This window comes from Cebus imitator, unplaced genomic scaffold (assembly GCF_001604975.1).
Source record: "Cebus imitator isolate Cc_AM_T3 unplaced genomic scaffold, Cebus_imitator-1.0 Scaffold32, whole genome shotgun sequence".
Classification (NCBI taxonomy): domain Eukaryota; kingdom Metazoa; phylum Chordata; class Mammalia; order Primates; family Cebidae; genus Cebus; species Cebus imitator.
Genome location: NW_016107347.1, coordinates 6,199,099 through 6,221,837, shown reverse-complemented (window position 1 = coordinate 6,221,837; position 22,739 = coordinate 6,199,099). Strand labels below are relative to the sequence as shown.

Here is a 22,739-nt window from a genome sequence, read left to right as displayed (position 1 = left end):
CTCTGATATCCTTTCTTCTGCTTGGTCGATTCAGCTATTGAACCTCGTGTATGCTTTGCAAAGTTCTCGTGCTGTGTTTTTCAGCTCCATCAATTCATTTATATTTTTCTCTAAGCTGTTTATTCTCATTTGCATTTCATCAAATCTTTTTCAGGGTTCTTAGTTTCTTTGCATTGGGTTGGAACATGTTCTTTTAGCTCAGAGAAGTTTGTTATTATCCACTTTCTTAAGCCTGTTTCTGTCAATTCATCAGACTCATTCTCTATCCAGCCTTGTGTCCTTGCTGGTGAGGAGTTGTGATCTCTTGGAGGAGGAGAGGTGTTGTGGTTTTGGGTGTTTTCGTCCTTTTTGCACTGGTTTCTTCCCATCTTTGTGGATTTATCTACCTGTAGTATTTGTAGTTGGTGACTTTTGGATAGGGTCTCTAAGTGGACATCCTTTTTGTTGATGATGAAGTTATTTCTTTCTGTTTTTTAGTTTTCCTTCTAACAGTGAGGCCCCTCTGCTGCAGGACTGCTGGAGGTCCACTCCAGACTATGTTTGCCAGGACATCACCTTCAGTGGCTGCAGAACAGTAAGGGTTGCTGCCAGTTTCTTCTTCTGTTATCTTTGTCCCAGAAGGATGCCTGCCAGATGTCAGCCTGAGCTCTCCTTTATGAAGTGTCTCTTTGGATATATAGGGGTCAGGGAGCTGCTTGAGGAGACAGTCTGTCCCTTATAGGAGCTCAAGTGCTGAGATGTGAGCTCCGTTTTTCCATTCAGAGCTGCTGGGCAGGTACATTTAAGTCTGCTGCAGTGGAACTCATAACTGCCTTTTTTTTCCCAGGAACTCTGTCCCAGGAAGGTAGGGCTTTATTTATAAGTTCCTGATGTGCTGCTGCCTTTTTTCAGAGATACCTTGTCCAGCGAGGGGGTAGCCTAGTCACAGTCTGACAGCAGAGGCATTGTTGAGCTGCCGTGGGCTTTGCCCGGCTGCTGTGTGAACTTCCTTGTGGTTTTGTTTATAGGGGTATACTTAGAACTGCCTCGGTAATGGCAGTCTGCCTCAGTAATGGCGGACTGCCTCTGTAATGGCAGACTGCCTCAGTAATGGCAGATTGCCTTGTTAATGGTGGATTGCCTCCGTAATGGTGGACTGCCTCAGGCTGGTGGTGGATGCCTTGGTAATGGTAGACACCCTTACCCCCACACAGCTGGACCGTCCCTGGTCCAGCTGTGCTTGCTGTGAAACTCTCAATCCTTTCAGATTGCTGGTCTTTGTGGGGGTGGGACCCACCGAGCCAAGTCACCTGATTCCCTGTTTCAGCACCCTTTTTTTCAATTGAATGGGCAACTCTGCCTCCTTGGCATTCCAGACGCCAGTTGAAATAGCACCCAGATTTGTATGAGTTTTTGTGCAGAGTCCCACTGCGCTGGCTGAAACAGCCGTGCTGGAGACTCATGGTGCTTTTCCACCCAGGAATCTCCTGGGGTGTGGGCAGTAAAAATTCGTTTGGAAATGCGGTGATCACTCACTCTCTGCGTTCTCGCCTGGGACTGCACTCCAGACCTGTTCCTATTTAGCCATCTTGGATCATCTCCCCTACCTCGCTTTTTTTTTTTTTAAAGGGACAGATTCTCTCTCCATCACTAAGGCTGGAGTGCAGTGGTGTTGCAATGATAACCCCTTGAACTCCTGGTCTCAAGCAATCTTCCCATCTCAGCCTCATGAGCAGCTAGGACTACTGCTGTGTACCACTACACCTGGCTATTTTTTAAAATTTTTTATAGAGAAGAGGTTTTGCTATGTTGCCCAGGCTTGAGTTTACTGTCTAATGTTAACTTTTATTTAATATGGAGCTAAGAATCTGTTGACTCAGAGACTCTAACAATGTAGTTTTGGTCATTATATGAGCAATACAAAAATTTGAAAATGGAAAAATGTATTAAAAATTAAAAGAAAGGGAAAAAAGCTGTTTTCCAGATTTTGTATCCTCATGATATGAAACAGATAATGAAATGCTTATTTTTAGGAAAAAAGTTGGGTTAAGAAATAAGGGAGAAAATCAGTATAGTCTTTGTTGCACAGAATGTTGACATAATCATTATTTTCTCAGATCATTAGCATTAATGTGTTATAATCTCTGTGGTTTTTTTTACATGTTACAGAATATGATAGAATGTAATATGACTAAAAATAAAAACAGTAGGAGGAATTAGGAGTTTCCCATGAACTGACTTATAATGTTAATAAGAGTGTATTGATTGCCAGGCACTGTCCTAAATGCATTTGTTTAAAATTTCGCTTAATTTATTTGACAATTATGTATGCTCAGCACCTACTGTGATCTTTGCACTGTGTCTGGACTTGGGGCTGTTACTCTGAATCAAATCGACATGGTTTCTGCATGTTACCATACCCCAGATAGAGATCAGGGAAGGGTCTTTAAAGGAACTTTCTAAGCCAGGACCTGAAGGATGAGTAGAAGTTAGCTGAGGTAGAGTGGGAAAGGGAGTAGGAAGTCCTCTGGGGACATAACAATGGCCTTGGACGTATGTGAGTGAAAGGAATATTAAATGAATTGAAAAATACATGTAGTATTCTAAAGCCTAAAATGTGAAAGAAATGAGGCAAGAAAGAAGCTGGGGAGGTATCCAGGGGCCAGATTGCAAAGAGTTTTATAAAATCTTACAGAATCTGGATTTTATACTAAGGATCATGGGAAGCCATTGATGGGCTTAGAGAGAGATTTTGTTTGTTTCCTCAGACTGTGTTTTAGAAAAGTCACTGGCTGCAGTTTGGCAGGGGGGTACTAGGAGGAGTACAGCTGGGAAGAGGTAAAGGTTGACCTGGGGATACCAACAATACATATCCTAGGTAATGATATGAATTAGGTGATTGTGGGAATGAAAAGAAGTATTTAGAGATACTTATGAGGTAGATTTGGTGACTGGATGTGGAGTAGAGGGAGGAGCCTAAGACGGCTGATTCCGATTTCTTACTTGGAGTGCCTTTACTGAATAGGGACCTAAGTGGAGGAACAGGTTTGAGAAGGAAAGTGTTCTTGCCCTAGATTTGCAGCCAAATCCCAGACTCTATTCCCAGTGAAAATCCTGGATCTCTCTGTATTCTGTAGTATTTGAAATGGCATTTCTAATAGCAGTTTATAAAAGTGATTCTTGTTTAGTAAAATTCACTCAAATGTAGCAGTGCTGCCATAACCTGAATTTGTACTTTGAAGCTGAAAGAAAGATTGTACTTTACAATTTAGTGATCTGTTACTATAGTCAATTTTATGAAACAGTTTACTTACTGATTAATTTTTTAAAATTACTTGAAGAGAATAATGGCTAAGAAGCCATATGGGAATACCTATCTTAAGCTTTTTATTCACTTATAAAGTAACTTTATAAATAATGTTTGTCCAAGTTTAAAAATAAAGTTCATTAAAAGAACTTATAAAAATTATTATTTTTTGTCTTTTATGACTCTGACAAGTAGAATGTTTACATTTATGCTAGAGATGGAAAAAATAGTATAACTACTTTAAAATAAGTCTATCTTTCACAGGGTGTGCATGTATATCAAAACATCATGTTGTATGCTATAAATATATACAATTTTATCTGGGAATTTTACCTTAATAAGGCTGGGGCAGGGGAATGAAGTATTTCTTATGTATTCTTTATAGACTGAATATTCTATTACTTTGAATATTTTGTAAGTTTAAAAGTACTTTACAACCTACTTTTTTTTCTTTTTTCTTAGGCACTACAAGGTCCCCCAGGGATGGGGAAGTACCAGGAGTGGATTATAATTTCATTTCTGTTGAGCAGTTTAAAGCACTGGAAGAGAGTGGAGCATTGTTAGAAAGTGGAACATATGATGGTATGTCCCCAAATAACACCACCATCAACCAAAAAACTATCTGAACGACTGGAATTATTTCAAAGGGAATTTGATCATCAAGTACCACTGTTTGAAAAATTTTCTTTCCTTTCTGTTTTTGAGAAAATTTTCTTTTGATGGGGAGATTTGTAATTTACTAATTAAATAACAAGCAAAAAATTTCCATCATATTTTAAAGTTGATTGTGAACAAGATACTAAAAATCAGCCAAACTGGCCAGTTCATATATTTCATAGTAATTCGTATTCATCATGTGAACTCAACGAGTATTTGTTGATTGCTTTCTATCTGTGGTTGGGAATTCAAAATCTGTCCACTTTAAAAAACTTATGTGTACCTTGACTATGCTGGAAAAAAGAGAATATGAAATTTGGGGAGAAAACAACCAAAACAGAATAATTGGTTTTCTTTTCTTGTCTGTTTTCTCTACCTACTTGATTCCAGGAAATATGTATTTGAGATGAATTTCCATTTTTAAATGATTCTGTTAGATCTTTTTTTCTCCTTATGTAACGTGCTCTTCACTGGCAAGCTTAACCACTTACATAGCACCCTATGCTATGGCCCATCATTGCTTTATCATGCTATTATAATTGCCTGTTTACGAGCTCTGTGATAGTAGTGGTCATGTGTGTCTTACTTGATATTATCTTCAGTGCCTAAAGATAGTGTTCAATAAATATCCAATCTGGAATTCAGCATATCCAAATATGCATTTGTGTTCTATCCAAAAAAGTAATTCTTCATCATTTCTCTCTTTAGCAGCACCATGATCTCAGGAACAGTGAGATCATTATTTACTTTCTCCTTTCTCTCACATTTCACATCCATTTGCCAGATCTCATCATTTCTTCTTTTGTAACTGCATTCACAATGCCCTTCTTTCACTTTCACCACCTCATTGTAGGCCCACTAGAAGAGCTCATGTGTGGACTATTGCCGTTGATCTCATTTGTTCCAGTTTCTTCCACCCTGCCCATTGCTACCATGCTAGTCGTCAGGAGCAGCTCTGATCGTGTCTTTCTCCTATTCAGAACCTTCAGTGATTTCCTTTCATCTGCTAAGTTTAACCTAACTACCTTTTCTGGGCTTAGCACCCGTGATTCATTTATTCATTCATTTTTTCCTGTTTTATTCATTAAACAATCATTTATTAAGTACCAACTATGTGCCAGGCACTATAAGAGGATCTAGGAATAGTGTGATGAACAAGATTGAAGTGCTTTTGAAGTTGTTTTTGTTTTTTTAAGAAGCCCTCTGCCCTTAAATGATGAAAATACTCTACCTTTTCTTCCATTAAATATAATAGGTTGGTATGGACAAAGTGGCATATTACATATTAGTTACTATGTACTCAATTCAGAGAAAAGACAAAATAATAGTTATACATCATTTCACATCCATCAGATTGGCAACAATTTTACAGTCTGACAATTGCAAGAAATGGAAACTCCCATACACTGCTGGCAAGAGTATAAACTGGTATAAATCTTTTGGAGAGCATCTTAGCAGTAGCTAGTAAATTTGAAGATAAGCATAACTCTGAACTAGCAGTGTCCTCTCTAGACATTTACCCAAGAAAATCCATTGCCCATACGCATATATAGACACATATTCATTATAGTGTGAAACAGTGACAGAATGGAAACAGTTCTCCTTTAGTAGAATGAATAGCATACATTTTAATTTGTTCATTAAAGTGGACTATTATACAGCAGTTGAATGGACTAGATTTATAGGTATCAACATTAATAAGTCTTATGAAGTATGAAAAGTATAAAATTGTATAAAAAGAAAGTTACAAAGGGGTACGTACAGTATCCTTTTTAGCAGCACCATGATCTCAGGAACAGTGAGATCATTATTTACTTTCTCCTTTCTCTCACATTTCACATCCGTTTGCCAGATCTCATCATTTCCTTTTGTAGCTGCATTCACAATGCAGCTACATTCATTCATAAATAGTATACACATTCATAAATAGTATACTATTTATGAAAAAGTGTGTGAAATGTTAGGAAAATACTCTCTGAAGCTTTTATGAAAACAATAGTATTTGCATGTTATAGATGCATATACACATGTCCTAGATGTATATTCAGGGGAAAGAGACATATAAGAGGTTGGTATGGACAAAGTGGCATATTACATATTAGTTACTATGTACTCAATTCAGAGAAAAGACAAAATAATAGTTATACATCATTTCACATCCATCAGATTGGCAACAATCTGAAGGAGACAACTTCAGGACAGCTTAGGGAGGGAGTGGCTATAGGGACAGGAAGTTAGGGCTTTAATTGTAGATGTAACCATATATATATATATATATATATATATATATCTCCTTATATATATATATAACCATATATATATATATATATATATATTTATATCCTTAAAGAGAAAAAAAGTGAGATTTGAAAGCAACCTAGCAATAGTATCTAGATGATGTATATATAAATAAATAAAAACATGTACCTATACTTATGTAAGTAAATTTTATAAATAAAATAGATATTTCTAATACTGTTCTGATACTGTAGTCTTTAATTTTATATTCGTTTGAAATATTAAATAGTTGGCAGTTCTGTAAAAATGAAAAAGGCTTCAGAAAATAAAAAAACTTCAAAACAGCTCTAGAACAAGGAAAAACTTCCTCTGTCAGTAACTGTAGTTAGTGTTCACAAACCTTGGAATTGCATACCTTATTGTATCTGAAAACTTGATACTTACTCAAGAAAAATAGATCTAATTTATTTATAAACAATGCTAGTTTTCTTTTTTAATCTAAGCCCCATAATTATCTTTTATAACAAGGAAACTTCCCAAAATTATTATGAAGTCCTAAAATCTTTTCAGTGATTATGGATGGCAGTCATCATATCCTGTATTTTTATATTTTCCCCTTAGAAAAAAGTTAAACTTTCTCAAGTTGGATAACAATTACCACAGTAAGATGTGTTTCTAGTAATACTACTACCTTATTTAGAAAAAGTAGACTTTTTATTTTTGTCATGGTATATCCAGTTTCCTTGATACTGTGATTAATGGCCATAATTCATGCAAAACAGAGATCCTCAAACCTCCTAATCCCCAGCCAAATCTGTTTGTTGTATTCCTGTGCCGGCTGCCCCAGAGAAATGTGACTGGTTTTTTCATTGGCTCTTTGCTTTACTTCTGAGAGTTTGCAGAAAGTTTAGTGTGTTCTCATACAAATGTATGCATTCATCTGTATGATTGGAGCAACTCCATTTCTAATATGGATTTGGAAACAAGGGAGTAGGTGAGTAGGGAGAGACAGGATGTCATTGAAACTTTTTTTAGTTTGATTTTATTGTTTTGTCTTCATTATTTTAATGGCAATTACTGCTGAAAGTCAGACTTCCAAAGAATTCATCTTAAATGTTTTCCGCCTCAAAACATGCACAATTTAAGTTAAATAATGTAATATCTAGATTCATCTCAGCATTATGGGGAACAACCTATGCTATTTTCCATCTAGGAGAAAACAGTCAATTATCTACCTCACTAATTTACCTTAGGTGAATGAGTGTCTTAATTACTTCCTTAGGAGCCAAAGAGTTTGATTAGAAAATGTGATTTTAGAAAAATCATGAGTATTTTACTCTCTAATCATATGTATCTCTATCTAACATTAGCGTAATGATTAATATAATGTCAAAAATAGTAGGAACCACAGACTGTTAATGAAGCAAGACCTGTTGAGTGCTTTCCCATTGTATTTGGCGGCCTAATGGGAACTGCATGACAAATTGAGAAGATAGTCAGTTGTTTTCATTCTTTTCTGGAACATTTATTTTTACTGCAAAAATTACAGATTCTCAAGAGAAAATTGAAGTATTTCTTGCTTTCCTGAGACTAAGCCAATACTGAATTATCCTGCTAATGTCTCTATTTGTTCAATAAATTGTCAGATAAAATAATATAATTAGAATGCCTAGAAAAACTTTTAAAAATTACCCTTACTTAAACAGCCTACTTTTTTATTTTTATTTTTATTTTTTTAAGACCGAGTCTCTTTCTGTCACCGGGCTGGAGTGCAGTGGTGCAATCTTGGTTCACTGCAACCTCTGCCTCCCAGGTTCAAGCGATTCTCCAGCCTCATCCTCCAGAGTAGCTAGGACTACAGGCACTCGCCACCACACCCAGCTAATTTTTGTGTTTTTAGTAGAGACAGGGTTTCACTGTGTTAACAGCCTACATTTTTATATGAACTGGTTAGTTCCTAGCTTAACCTTTACCCACATACTTCCTTATCTTACCAAAATAGTTCATTATCTTACACATCAGAAAAAGATTATCTCAGTTAGTTTTATCCTCATTTACTCCCACCTTTTATGCCAATTAGTCTTATATGACAGTGTCAGTGAATTTAAATTCACAAATTGTGTCCTAATTCAGAACCCATGTGAGGCAATCCCTATAGGATTGCCATGTAAGGCATCCCTGTAGGAATGAGTAATCTACATACATACAGTCAACTTCCTGGCCTTAAACAAATAGTATTAAAATATTAAATAATATATGGCGAAGAGCACTTGAGAAATTAGTTCTTTCCTCTCTTTCTGCTCTCTCTTATCCTAAGGTGAGTGCTTTGGTCCCCTTTTGGCCGATGGTAGATATTTAAACTTTTTTTTTCTTTTTTTTTTTTTGAGGTAGAGTCTCGCTCTGTTGCCCAGGCTGGAGTGCAGTGGTGCAGTCTCAGCTCCCTACAACCTCTGCCTCCCAGATTCAAGTGATTTTCCTGCCTCAGTCTCCCAAGTAGCTGGGATTCACAGGTGTGTGCCACCACACCTGGCTAATTTTTTGTATTTTTAGTAGAGATGGGTTTCACCACGTTGCCCAAGCTGACCTCCTGACCTCAAATGATTCACCTACCTCGGTCTCCCAAAGTGCTGGGATTACAGGTGTAAGCCACCATTCCCAGTCCTGCGGTAGATGTTTCAAATCTTTATTGTGAAAAACAGGGCAGATACATATGCTGGTTATATTGCTCTGACTCTTACTTCAACATTAGTACTTTCAGCTGCTATTTCACTCATTTCAGGAAACTTCTATGGAACTCCCAAGCCTCCAGCAGAACCCAGCCCTTTTCAGCCTGATCCAGTTGATCAAGTCCTCTTTGATAATGACTTTGATGCAGAATCTCAAAGAAAACGAACTACATCTGTCAGCAAGATGGAAAGAATGGATAGCTCTCTTCCTGAAGAGGAAGAAGATGAGGACAAGGAAGCTATTAATGGCAGTGGAAACGCAGGTTTGTAAATAGACTAACAACTTCTTTTTTTTTTTTAATTGTACTTTAAGTTCTGGGGTACATGTTCAGGTCATATAGGATTGTTACATAGGTGTACACATGCCATGGATAGATGAACAACTTCTAACTGATCTTCTAGATTGATTTTGCTATTATGTTGAATTAAAAGCACTAAATTTTTTTACAAAGCATATGGAGAGCAAGTGATGGGGTTTTAACATTTTTGTAAAGGTTGTATGTGGAACAAAGTGTATTTCTATAAGCTACAGTGAATTGTTCCAATTTGGATAAATTAATGATCAGCTATCATTAGTAATAAATATATGCCATTACCTTGCTGTCTAAAATATTTGAGATTCGCCTCTGATGTTGGAATATGGGAATCTCATTGGCCTATGTCTTTCTTTACAGGATGTAAACAATATATGGATGTTTTAGAATGTAGACTTTAGCCTAAACAAAGTAAATAGGGCTTGAAAAAGTCTGCTGGTAAAAATTATCTAAAAGGTTTGCGTGTAATATTTTGAATTTAAATTTTGGATTCACTCAAAGAAAATTTTCAAATATGACTCCTTTCATTAAATGTAAAACCAACAGAAATTCAGTGGTGAAGAATCTGCTTCTTTTGAGTAGTGCTAATTAATGTGGTGATTGCTTAGAGGGTTCTTAGACTTGTAACTGAGAGTATAACTAGGAAACCATAGAATCACAGCTGAGCTTATTCAGTTGTATTCATTGCAAAAATTCCATTCAGAACACTAGAATGTAAATTTCATGGGGCTGGAGTTTTGCTTTTTTTTGTTTACAGTTCTATTTCTTCCATCAAAAACAATGCCTGGCATGTAATAGGAACTGAATTTCTCAAATTGGCAGAACACATTTCCTTATCATTTTCTCAAAGCACCCTGATCTTTTCTTTTATCAATTATTAAAAGTTTATATGTATATTATGTTTACTGAGTTAATACATTCATTATCTCCCACTCCAGAGTGTGAATTCTGTTTTATAGTCCTAACTTTTTACGTAGTTATGCCAAATAGTATGTTTAATGTTAAATGGATTACCCCAATGTATTCAAGTGTAAATACTAAAAACAGGTTTTAAAAGGTTAAGGTGAATTCATATCTAATTTATAGGAATTACTAAGGGAAATCATTATACCATGGAGACTTTTAATGTTGATACCAGCTTTGCTATCCCACAAAATTAAGTCTGCTAACATTTAAAAATGCTAAACAGTAGAATTGGAGACCGTGAACCTTTCCCAATATGGGAATTTATATGTTCTTGATTTAAGGGAAAAGAAAATTTTCTTTTTGTACTTCCTAATACAGAGCCTTTCAGTGATCACTGCAGTTCTTTTAGAGGTAAACTTGTTTGTAATCTCTATAGTTTATGCTTTGTGTAAGTGACTTGTTAAACTGATGTCATATATTCTTGATGTTAATATTTAAAGGGAGTTATGTCCAAGGGTATGTGACAGGCAGTTCGTATACTACCTCTTATGTATAGATACCATAGGACACTTACATTGAATTACATATTTCTTTGTAATAGGAAATATGCAGGACACTTAAGTGAAAAAATACAAAGCACCTGCGTACAAACAGAAATCACTTTCTGAATAAGTATGAACTGTAGTTGTTAGTTAACTAATCAAAGTTGGGGAAATGTGCTTTGTGTATTGCTTTTGGGTGTTTGTTTGTTTTGAGACAGAGTCTCCCTCTGTTGCTCAGGCTGGAGTGCAGTGGTGCAATCTTGGCTCACTGCAATCAATCTCTGTCTCCCGGGCTCAAGCAATTCTCATGTCTCAGCCTCCTGAGTAGCTGGGATTACAGGCATGTGCCACCTGCCTGGATAATTTTTATATTTTTAGTAGAGACAGGGTTTCACCATGTTGGCCAGACTGGTCTCGAACTCCTTGCCTCTGGTAATCAGCCTGCCTCGGCCTCCCAAAGTGCTGGGATGACAAGACGTAAGCCACCATGCCCGGCCTGTGTATCACTTTTGAATCCCTGCTTTGAAAAATCAGAAAATTGTGCGAGAGTAGAAATGAGGAGAGAGTAGGTAAAGGTTTATTTGTGTACACCTATATGTTTATTATTTTATATCTTGCTGAAGAAATAACTGAAAAGAATGCTAAAATGGCCACATACAATAACATGCTATGTAATAATTATAATTTTTTTCTAAGAAATTGTTTTATATAAAGAACATCTTCCCAAGTCATTGGCTATTAAGCAAACTCCTTTATTCAATCGCTTGGAACTATATTAAGAAAAGTATTATAGATCATATACTTGCTTTTGCTTCTCCCCAACATGGTTATTTCCCAACAATGTAACTCCTCTCCAGATTGGTTTATACATTAGGTACTTTTAAGTTCTATCATTTTTTCCGTATATAAAATAAATCATGTGTTTGATTCATTTATTTGTTGAACAAATGCGTAGTGAACACTTACCAGAATACTAAATGCCATTGTTCTAAATGCTAGAAATAAAGCAGTGAACAAAACAGACAAAAACTCGTCATGAACTATACTTTCTGATGGAAGAGACAGAGCTGGCCAACTTAAATGAATAATATACATAGTGTGTTAGATGGTGCTACAGAGAAAAATAAAGCAGAGCAAGAGGTGGTAAGATGTGGTGGCCAAGGTTTGCAATTTTAGATAGAGTGGAAGAAAAGACTTGAAAGAAGTGAGTAAAGTAAAAATATTTGGGAGAAGAACATTTTAGACAAACAGAACTGGAGGTTTACATGCCCTGAGATGGGAGCATACCTAGAATATTCAGGCAATTGCAAGGAAACCAGAGTGGTTGGATGCAATGTGGACAATGCATTCTATGTAGTTGGAGCAGAGTGATGGAAGCCAACAGAATAGAATAGTAACCAATAAGATCAGTCAGATAATGATGGGTATGAGGAGGGAGGAATGCATATCATAGAGGATCTTGTAGGTCATTGTAATTATTTTGGCTTTTATTCTAAGATGAGAAATGATTTTGGGTTTTGATTCAAAGAGTAACATGGTACAACAGTTTTTAACAGGCTTATTGCGAATAGGCAAAAGGAGGACATGGGCAAAATAGGGATAGCAGTTAGGAAGTTATTGAATGTGCAAGGAAGAAGTAATCAGATGTTGCTGATAACTCAAGTAGGATGGAACTGAGAAATAATCATTGGATTTAGCAATGTGTAGGTTATTGATGACCTTGATAAGAATAGTTTAATGATAGGTATTTAAAAGCCTTGTTGGAGTGAGGTTCAGAGATAACTGGAAGAGTGGAAGTGGATATAGCAAATATAAACTATTTCAAGTGGTTTGGTATAAAGAGGAGGGAAATAGTTTGGCTGCCGAAGGGTAAAGAGAATTATTTTCTTTTTGCAGAACTGAGAACATGTTTTTATGTGGATGGATATGATCTAATAGTGAAGACTGGTGATGCAGGAATGAGAGTGAAATTGCTGTAGGCAAGAGAGAATGGGATATAATTTATAACTGGAGGGTTAGCCCTAGCTAGGAGTACAAACAGTTCTTCCATAGTAACAGATGGTGGAGTCAATGGGCGCAGTTGCTGTGTAGATGTGATGGTGGGAGTTTGTGGACGTTTTCTTCTGCTCGCTTCTATTTCTTAGTGAAATAAGACACAAGGTCAACAAATGAGACTAAAGATAAGGGAAAAGTAGTGGATGATTTAAGGAGAAAGAAGGTATGAAATAATTGTCTTGGAGAGTGTCGAGTGAATCGACTAAAGAAATGTACTGTGATCATTATGCATCATTAAATGCCCACTGAAGGTTAATGATCATGAATTTAAAGTAAACTTGTCAGCATTGCTTGTATTCAGCTGCATATGCTGACATGGAGTAGGTGGAGAGTAGGATTTAAGCAGAGTTATGGTTTACCCAGGCAAGTATTATGAAGTTAGGTGAGGGAAAAGGAATCAGGAATATTTAAAAGGGAATAATTATAGTGGCTCGTAGTGGAATTTAATTCGGGTTAGCAGGGCAATGGGGAAATGGGTAGAAGATAAGGAATAGTGAAAGGTAGTAAGCAGTAGGGCATGGTTAGATAAAGGATGGTTGGAGTTGAAATACTGTAGAGAAAGATATCTAAGGATATATAAGATCTCTCAGATTCTCTGATTCTGAGGCATTGCCTGGAATTTGAAGTTGTTACAGTGATCGTAGCATCGTTTAAGTTTTAGAAACAAGTTTTAAGTACAAGAATTGTGAACTCGCTAGACGGTACCCAAATTTTAGTATTCTTACCTACATTATGGGCTTTGGGACTCTAAAAGGATTTTAATATTACTAAACAGAGAATTATATTTAACAACAGGAACTCTATTAGAGTATAATTTTTAAAAATTACTATTATTTGAAGGCCAGTGTTAAATATGTACAAGTCAGCTTAGTATTGCACATAAGAGCATGGACCATTTAGATTCAAATAATGGCTTTGCTATTTATTGGCAGTGTAATTTTGACTAAGTTAAGTTAACCTCTCTGCGCCTTATTTTTCTCAATCTATAAAACAGGAATAGTAATAATAGATACTCACAAGGTTGCTGTGATGATTATGAGTTAGCATATAGAAAGCACTTAAAATAGAGCCTGACGCATGAAAGGACGGCATTAGTGCTGCTGTAGCTGCTGTGGCTTATTAAGATTTATACTGAATTAATTCTAGTGTTGTTTTTTGCTTCTTTCCCAGACTAGCATCAGAGGTGCTACACAGAGTTGTCAATTAGTAGAGGAAAAGAGTTGAATATGTTTGTTATTTTAAAATTTATAGCAGAATGTGGACATAATAGACAAGAAATTTGCAATATTTACATATTTGGAATTTTTTTATAAGTGAAAGGTACTGTTTGAAGAAGAATGTAACTTTACCTACTTTTCACACTGTTCTATTTTGAACAATGGCAGAAAACAGAGAGAGACATTCTGAGTCATCTGACTGGATGAAGACTGTTCCGAGTTACAATCAAACAAATAGCTCCATGGACTTTAGAAATTATATGATGAGAGATGAGACTCTGGAACCACTGCCCAAAAACTGGGAAATGGCCTACACTGACACAGGGATGATCTACTTCATTGAGTAAGCAAATGTCTCTATCTCTTCTAATGTGCCCTAACACCATGAGGATTACCTAAGATGTTTTTAAACCTCATTTTGGTTACATGCCTTTTTCAGAAGACTCATTTAAATCTTTTTCTTTCTTTAAAAATATTTTTCACAGAGCCAGGTGCAGTGGCTCACGCCCATAATCCCAGCACTTTGGGAGGCTGAGGTGGGTCGAACACAAGGTCAGGAGATCAAGCCCATCCTGGCCAACATGATGAAACCCCATCTCTACTAAAAATACAAAAAATTAGCTGGACATGGTGGTGCACACCTGTAGTCCCAGGTATTTGGGAAGCTGAGGCAGGGGAATTGCTTGAACTCAGGAGGCAGAGGTTGCAGTGAGCCAAGATTGTACCACTGCACTCCAGCCTGGCAACACAGCAAGACTCTGTCTCAAAAAAAAAAGAAAAAAAAATATATATATATATATTCTTCATAAAACTGACAGTTGATTTTTAATCTGATTTAATCTGACACTTCATTTTTATTTGACTTGGATAAAGGAATAGTGTATTTGAATTCTAGCTTTATAAGAGCAGGAGGATTAAAAACAGTTCATCACGAATGATGAAAAATGTAAAGAATAAAGAGTATTTTGCTTTGCTGTTCAAAAAACTTTTAGGTAGATTGTCCAGCTTAGTGAGGATTTCTAGAACTGTCATCATGCGTAGGAGCATATTATTATCTGAGCTAAATATTTTCAGTTCTAGAGTTTGGGTTTGACGTGTTCAGGCAATATAGTTAAATGATATAAGAAGAAAATATCATTGATCCTCAGAGTAATTGGCACAAATTTAAGTTCACAAAAACACCATTTTTATGGAAAAGCACTATTAATATATTTATAGAGATGCTGATTACCACATGTATTAGATCAACCTAAAATTTTATGTTGTTTGCACCAGCGAATAAGATTATACGAGTAATTATTGAAAGTTTTATCATAAATAATTTTTATATTCTCATGTAGCTGTAATTCTCATCGTAATTTGCCCAAAGGTAGAATATTAATGTAGTACAGTTACAGAATATAACAATTAAATAACAGTTAAAATATTTGGCACTGGGCACTACACTCAAAGAACATATACTTAGAAATGAATTTGGAGTGGGGGACTTGAATCTGTTTCCTCAGATGGTCCCAATTCCATAGCCTTCCAAAAGAGTGAGCATCTTGCTATACCAAATAGGATTCTAGTTTTTATATAGTAGTTCTGTATATGGCATGTTACTGATGAGGTTATACATTTATATAAACATTCATTACCACAATTATATAAAACAGGTACAACCAGGTAGTATATTCTTCTTTATTGACAACTTTAAGGGGCTTATTAAGGGCAATTTAGACTTTTGACTTTCATGCTGACTTTAGAACTAAACCCCAAAATAAGGGGTACAGTCATTAGAAGTAGCTAAAATATCTTTAAAAACAGATTATGAGACATTGAATCTGACACTACTTCACACTGCAAACAACAGTAAGTTAGTAAATTAAAGGGGAGAAGAATTTATTAAAAGAAACGTTTTTATAGTTAAATATATTTAAATACATTAAAGATCTAAACATAAGACCTGAAACTATAAAAAGGAAGAAAACATAGGAAAAAGCTGTATCACATTGGATTTGTCAAGGACTTCTTAGATACAATACCAAAAGCACAGGCAACAAAAGCGAAAATAGACAAAAATGGACTGCATCAAACTTTAAAACTTCTGCATAGCAAAGCAATCGACAGAGTAAAGACGCAATATATAGAATAGGAGAAAATCTTTGTAAAACATATATTATAAAGGGTTAATGTGTAGAATATAGTTAAATTTTTGCTGCTAGATAAAGCTGTTTTGTTTGGTATAACATGGTTGATTGTATTACTGCTACTGTTGAAAAATGCAGCTGTCAGAAAATAATATTCATATAGGTCTTTAGACTTTAGTTCTTATGTTTTGGGAATAGCCCCTATGGATATTTCTTTTCCTTGGAAAATGTTGGGTAAAATTTTAGTGAATTGCCTACATCTGCTAATTTAGCAATAAAATTTTGGATCACAGGAACCTAAGTTAAGCTTTTCTCAAGTAGCAGTTTTTAGTTTGGTTTAGCAAGGTATTTCACGTTGTTGTTGTTGTTTTTGTTTCCCTAATAATGTGTGTGGCTCCTAGGCCCCTGAGTTCTCATCCCTTTCATTTTCTAAAAAAATTTTTTAGTAAAAAAAATTCAGATTTGGGGAGATTATTTCTCTAATAGAATGAGTAATATAGACTTTCTAAAAACAATCCCCCTTTTTCCTACAGAAATTAGCTATTATCCAGCATACGAAAGAAGTGTTTCTATCACATTCTACCAACCAGTATTATACCAAGCAATGGCTACATAGCTCTGCAAGTACCTCAGGGGTTAGAAAAGGTATAGAAGATGTGATTAATTCCCTGAAACCTTATTGGCTTCATTTTCTAAGAGTGACCTTTCTAAGGTCAAGGCAGAGATTAGTGAGTTTATCTCGTGTTAAACACACTCAGGAAAGATAACTTGTTTACATTCATTGTTACTAATTAATAACAGTTAATTACTTCCATTAAGTATGACATGGTACTCCAATAATAACTTTAGGCAAAAGAATCACTTGAGCCCAGGAGTTCAAGACCAGCCTAGGCAACATAGCAAGGCCCTCTCTCTACAAATAAAAAGTTTTTAAGTTGTTGGGCATGGTGGCGCACACCTGTAGTCACAGTTACTTGGGAAGCTGAAGCAGGAGGCTCACTTGAGCCCAAGAGGTCAAGGCTGCACTGAGCCGTGATCATGCCTCTGCACTCTAACCTGGGCAATAGAGCAAGACTCTGTCTCAAAATAATGATAGTAATGATAACAATAATAACTTTAATTTACATTTTATTCCCTTCCTATGCGTTTTCTTCCATGACTTCTTTTTCTTTAATATTCTTGTATTTAAGATATTTAAACTAACACTGTCCACTAAGCAATGAGATAGTTTTGCTTGGGTATTAGTATCTGCTGCATGATGACCTGCTCTGAAGGTAACTGACTATGACATATAATGAAATTAAACAGATACTGCTCTCTAAAGTCATATTTGGCCCATTTCATGAAATGAAGCAGGGGCAGGATATTTTTATCCTTCCCTTTTTCCAGTGTGGACCATGCTGATGAAAACTTAGTTTTATAGAGTGGAGTTTAACTATACATACTGTTCCTTTTACTTGCATATGGCAGAAACAGCCACTTGAAACTCCTTGTTTTATTTTATTCTATTTTATTTTAAAAAGTCCCTGAGGGCAGGGGCTCTACCTGATTGTTCATTTATTTTTATATTCCAGCTCCCAACACAGTACCTACATATTACAGCCATGCAAGAAATATAGTACTTTTTGAAGGGAAGGAGGAAGGAGTTCAGCCAGTGAGCAAACAAGGTTTTCAGTGCAGTATTTTTGGCTAGATAATGCACAGTATGTGGCTATGCACCCACCTTTGGAAACATTTTTAACTGCTTAAATAGTGTCTGTTATTCCATTCGTGGCATTTTAGGCCTTTAAAGTCTTAATTCTTAAGTTAGTGCCTCCAGTGTTACCATTCCTTTGTGGAAATTTTGAAGTAGACTGAGAACAATAGGGTTAATGAATGAATCTGAAGTGTACAAATGGAGCCTGTAGGAGATTAGTGTTCAAACATCATATACCTTTTAGTCACTTTTAATCTTTACTTTTGAAATAATTTTCACCTACTTTATTTTACGGCTTCTAATTGAAATCTTTATTCTACAGCCACAATACCAAGACAACCACCTGGTTGGATCCTCGTCTTTGTAAGAAAGCCAAAGCCCCTGAAGACTGTGAAGATGGAGGTAGAGATTCATGCACTTTTTCTGTCATACTTATTCTCTTAATCCTTTCTTGCTCTTCTTGCTCAGATAATGGGTTTTCCAAAACCCTAAACAAACCGTAATGTACACAAGCACAAAAGCAGTGGGTAGATATCATAATCAACTGACTGTGATAATTATGTCATTACATCTAATTTTATGAGAGATTTCTTTTTGAGGATTACATAACTGTAAAAACAAAACAAAACAAAACAGTAAAATACATTTGTCCTGAAGACAGACTTTTAAAAATCTAAATAAATATTCAAAAATTAGGCACATCCTTAACTGTAAGGTAGGTTTATCATGTCTTTTGAAATTTTTTGAGTCTATTTAGTATACATTACAATAGATATGCAAGTATCTGTAGCTATAGCTATTCCCTAGCCATTTATAGCAGCAGTAGAAATTCAATGAAAGTCTTTAATATAGGTCCCCACACATATACACACTTACTTTTTACTGCTTAAAGGAAAAATTATTTCTCTAAGAATCATCAGGTAATAGCACTTATCTGTCTTATATATTATAGATTATATTTGACAGTATAGTTTTGAACTGAGTATGGTGGTACATACCTCTAGTCCTAGCTATATAGGCATCTGAAATGGGAGGATTGCTTGAGCCTAGGAGTTTGAGATCACAGTGAGCTGTGATCATGCCACTGCACTCCAGTCTGGGCAAGAGTGTGAGACCCTGTCTTTAAAAAATAATAAATAAACAAATTTTTAAAAAGAATAGAGTTTTGTAAATAAGTATAGAATTTATTCCATCCAAAATTGTTTGCTATATCTTCACCTTTGCAAATGAATAAAATTTGCATTTGTTTTGTATTACTAATCAGAAAGTATGTATTAATTGGTTTTTAAAAATAAGTGGCTTAAAATGAGGTTCACAGTAGTCCTCCTTGTATTGAAGTCCAATCTATAAAAATAAATAGAATTTCCACATAGTTGTTCAGCATGATTATAATGTTAAGAGTTTTCTAGGAAGAAGCAATCAGAAAATGGAATTGTTTAAAATTCTGTCTACAACAGCATCAAAAAATGTTAGATACATTGGAATAAATCTTCTGAATGATGTGCAAGTTCTCAACACTAAAAACTACAAAACATAATTGAAAGACATTAAGGAAGACTTAAAGTAATTGACAAGAGGGTGGGCATGGTGGCTCATGCCTGTAATCACAGCCAATATGGATGTGATTGCCAAGGTGGATCACAGCCAAGGTGGATATGATCGCTTGATCACATCCCAGGGGTTCAAGACTGGCCTGATGACAGGGTGAAACTCTGTCTCTACTAAAAATGCAAAAACTTGCTGGGGGTGGTAGCATGCATCTGTACTCCCAGCTACTTGGGAGGCTGAGGTGAGAGGATCGCTTGAGCCCAGGAGGCTGAGGCTGCAGTGAGCTGTGATCACACCACTGCACTTGAGCCTGGGTGACAGAGTGAGACCCTTTCTCAAAATAATGATAATAATAACAATAATAATAGACAATATATATAGTGTTCATTAGCCAAACAACCTTACAAAAAAGACAAAGTTGGAGGACATAAGGTACCAGATTTGAAAACTTATTTTAGAGCTACAGTGATAAAGGCAGTTTGGTACTGACATGAGGATAGAGAAATAGATCAGTGGAAAAAAATAGAGAGTCTAAAAATCAATGCACATGTATGTAGTCACTTGATTTTCAACCAAGGTGCCAACTCAATTCAATGAGGAAAGGAAAGTATCTTTAACAAATGATGCCAGAGACCTACTGGATATCGATATGGAAAAATGGACCTCAACTATACCTCACTTCATACCAACAGTTAATTTCAGATGATCAAAGACTTAACTATGAAAGCTAGAACCATAAAGCTTTTGGAAAAAAATATAGTAGAGTGTCTTCATCATGTCAGAATTGGCAAAGATTTCTCATATAGGCCACAAAAAGTATGAACCATAGAAGAAAAAATTAATATTTTTCATGTAATAGAAATTTTAAATTTCTATTCCTCAAAAGACACCATTGAAAAATGAATAGACAAAGTCACAGACTTTGCAATATGTATTTGCCAAAGGAATTAAATTCAGAATCTATAAGAACTCTTTACAACTCAATAATATTGCCAAATTTTAAAATGGACAAAATATTTTAATAAACATTTCACCAAAGAAAATATACAAATAACCCATAAAACATGAAAAGATATTAAAAATTATTAGTCATTAGGTGTTTTAACAACAACAATTAAAAAAAACAGATAACTAATCTTGGGAAGGATAGGGAGAAACAGCAACCCTTGTACATTGCTGTGCCATTGGAAAATAGTATAGCCACTTTGGAGAACAGTTTGGCAGTCTCTTAAAAGGTTAAATACAAATTTACTGTATGACCTAGTAATTTTACTCCTAGGTATCTACCCAAGAGGAATGAAAATAAAAGTCCTCATAAAGACTTACATGCAAATATTCATAGCAGCACTATTCATAATAGCCAAAAAGTGGAAACAACCCAATTGTCCATTAACCAATGAGTGGATAAATAAAATGTGGTATAACACCACAATGGAATACTATTCAGCAATAAAAAGGAGCAAAATACTATGTGAACAAACCTCAAAAATGTGCTAAGTGAAGAAATTAGACATAATAGGCCAGATATTGTATGGTTCTCTTTGTATGAAATGTCCAAAATAGGCAAATCTATGGAAACTGAAAATAGGTTAGTGGTTGCTTTGGGCTAAGGATAAAAATAGAAATTAACTGTAAACAGCATGAGGAATCTTACTGGAGTAATGAAGACATTTTAAAACTGGATTGTGGTGATAGTTGTACAACTCAGTAAATTATTAAAAATCATTGAACTGTATACTTAAACAGATGAATTGTGTTATGTAAATTACACCTCAATAAAGTTGATTTTGAAATGGCCAGAGGACTTACACACTTCACAAAAGAAGATAAAAAAAATAGTCAAGAAGAACATGAAAAGTTGCTTATCATTAGTTACCACTACAGTGAGATACCAGCAACATCTACTATGAGGGCTAAAGATACCATCTATATCCTTTAGAAGGACTACAGTAAAGTATACTGGTGCTCAGCAGAAACCTCACATGCCAGAAGGGATTGGGGTCCCATCTTCAACCACCTTAAACATAGTAAGTGTCAGCCAAGAATTTTAATTCCAGCAATACTAAGTTTCATAAATGAAGGAGAAATAAAGTCTTTTTCAGACAAGTAAATGCTGAAGGAATTTAACACTTCCAGATCAGCCCTACAAGGTATGGTAAAAGGACTTCTAAATCTTGACACAAAAAGTTGATATGCACCAGAATAGAACCTCTTGAAAGCATAGAACTCACACAGCCTGTAAAACAATAGTACTCAGTGAAGAAAACAGAGTACTAGGTAATAATCAACATGATCACTGGAATAGTACCTTATATCTCAATATTAATATTGAATGCAAATGGTCTAAATGCTCACTTAAAAGATAAAGATTGGCAGAATGGATAATAATTCACAAACCAAAAATCTGTTGTCTTCAAGAGATTCACCTAACACATAAGGAGTCCTACAGACTCAAGGTAAAAGATTGGAAAAAGGTATTTCACACAAATGGAAACCAAAAGTGAGCAGGAGTAGCTATTTTTATGTCAGATAAAACATATTTTAAAGCAACAACAGTTAAAAAAAAACACACAAGGTCATTATACAATGATAAAAGAATCTATTTGACAAGAAGATATTGCAATACTAAATATGTATACACCTAACTCTAGAGCCTCCAGATTCATAAACCAATTACTACTAGACCTAAGAAAAGAGATAGCAACACAATAATAGTGGGGACTCCATCACTCTACTGACAGCACTAGACAGATCATTGGGGCAGAAAATCAAGAAACACTGGACTTAAACCACACTCCGGAACAAATGAACCCAGCAGATATTTACAGAACACTCTACCCAAGAACTGCAGAATATACATTCTTCTCATCAGCACATGGAACATTCTGCAAAATAGACCATATGATAGGCCACAATACAAGTCTCAATAAATTTTTAAAAATCAAAATCATATCAAGTATCTTCTCAGACCACAGTGGAATAAAACTAGAAATCAACTCCTAAAGGAATCCTAAAAACTATACAAATGCATAGAAATTAAGCAGTCTGCTTCTAAATGATTTTTGGGTTAAGAACAAAATCAAGATGGAAATGTTAAAATTATTTGAAATGAATGATAATAGTGATATCAGTTATCAAAGCATCTGAGATACAGCAAAGCAGTGCCGAAAGTGTATAGCACTAAATTGCTACATCAAAAAGTCTGAAAGATGACATATTGATAATGTCATAACTCAAGGAACTAGAGAAATAAGAGCAAACCCAAAATTAGTGGAATAAAAGAAATAGCAAAGATTAGAGCAAAATTAAATGAAATTAAAACAACAAAAACAATAGGCCAGGTACAGTGGCTCATGCCTATAATTCTAGCACCTTAGGAGGCCAAGGCAGGGGGATTGCTTGGAAGTTCAAGACCAGCCTGAGCA

General features: G+C 35.4%; 1 protein-coding gene across 2 annotated transcripts in view; it reads left to right on the top strand.

The window, feature by feature from the left end:
* The window catches only part of MAGI3 (membrane associated guanylate kinase, WW and PDZ domain containing 3), a 289,692-nt gene that overhangs the window by 183,207 nt on the left and 83,746 nt on the right, over window positions 1–22,739 (top strand). For both annotated transcript variants that reach the window (XM_017524272.2, XM_017524274.2), the window contains exons 3-6: window positions 3,749–3,868; window positions 8,961–9,170; window positions 14,110–14,284; window positions 18,089–18,168. In XM_017524272.2, the coding sequence (XP_017379761.1) occupies window positions 3,749–3,868; window positions 8,961–9,170; window positions 14,110–14,284; window positions 18,089–18,168 (585 nt within the window). The remainder of the gene's footprint in view (window positions 1–3,748; window positions 3,869–8,960; window positions 9,171–14,109; window positions 14,285–18,088; window positions 18,169–22,739) is intronic.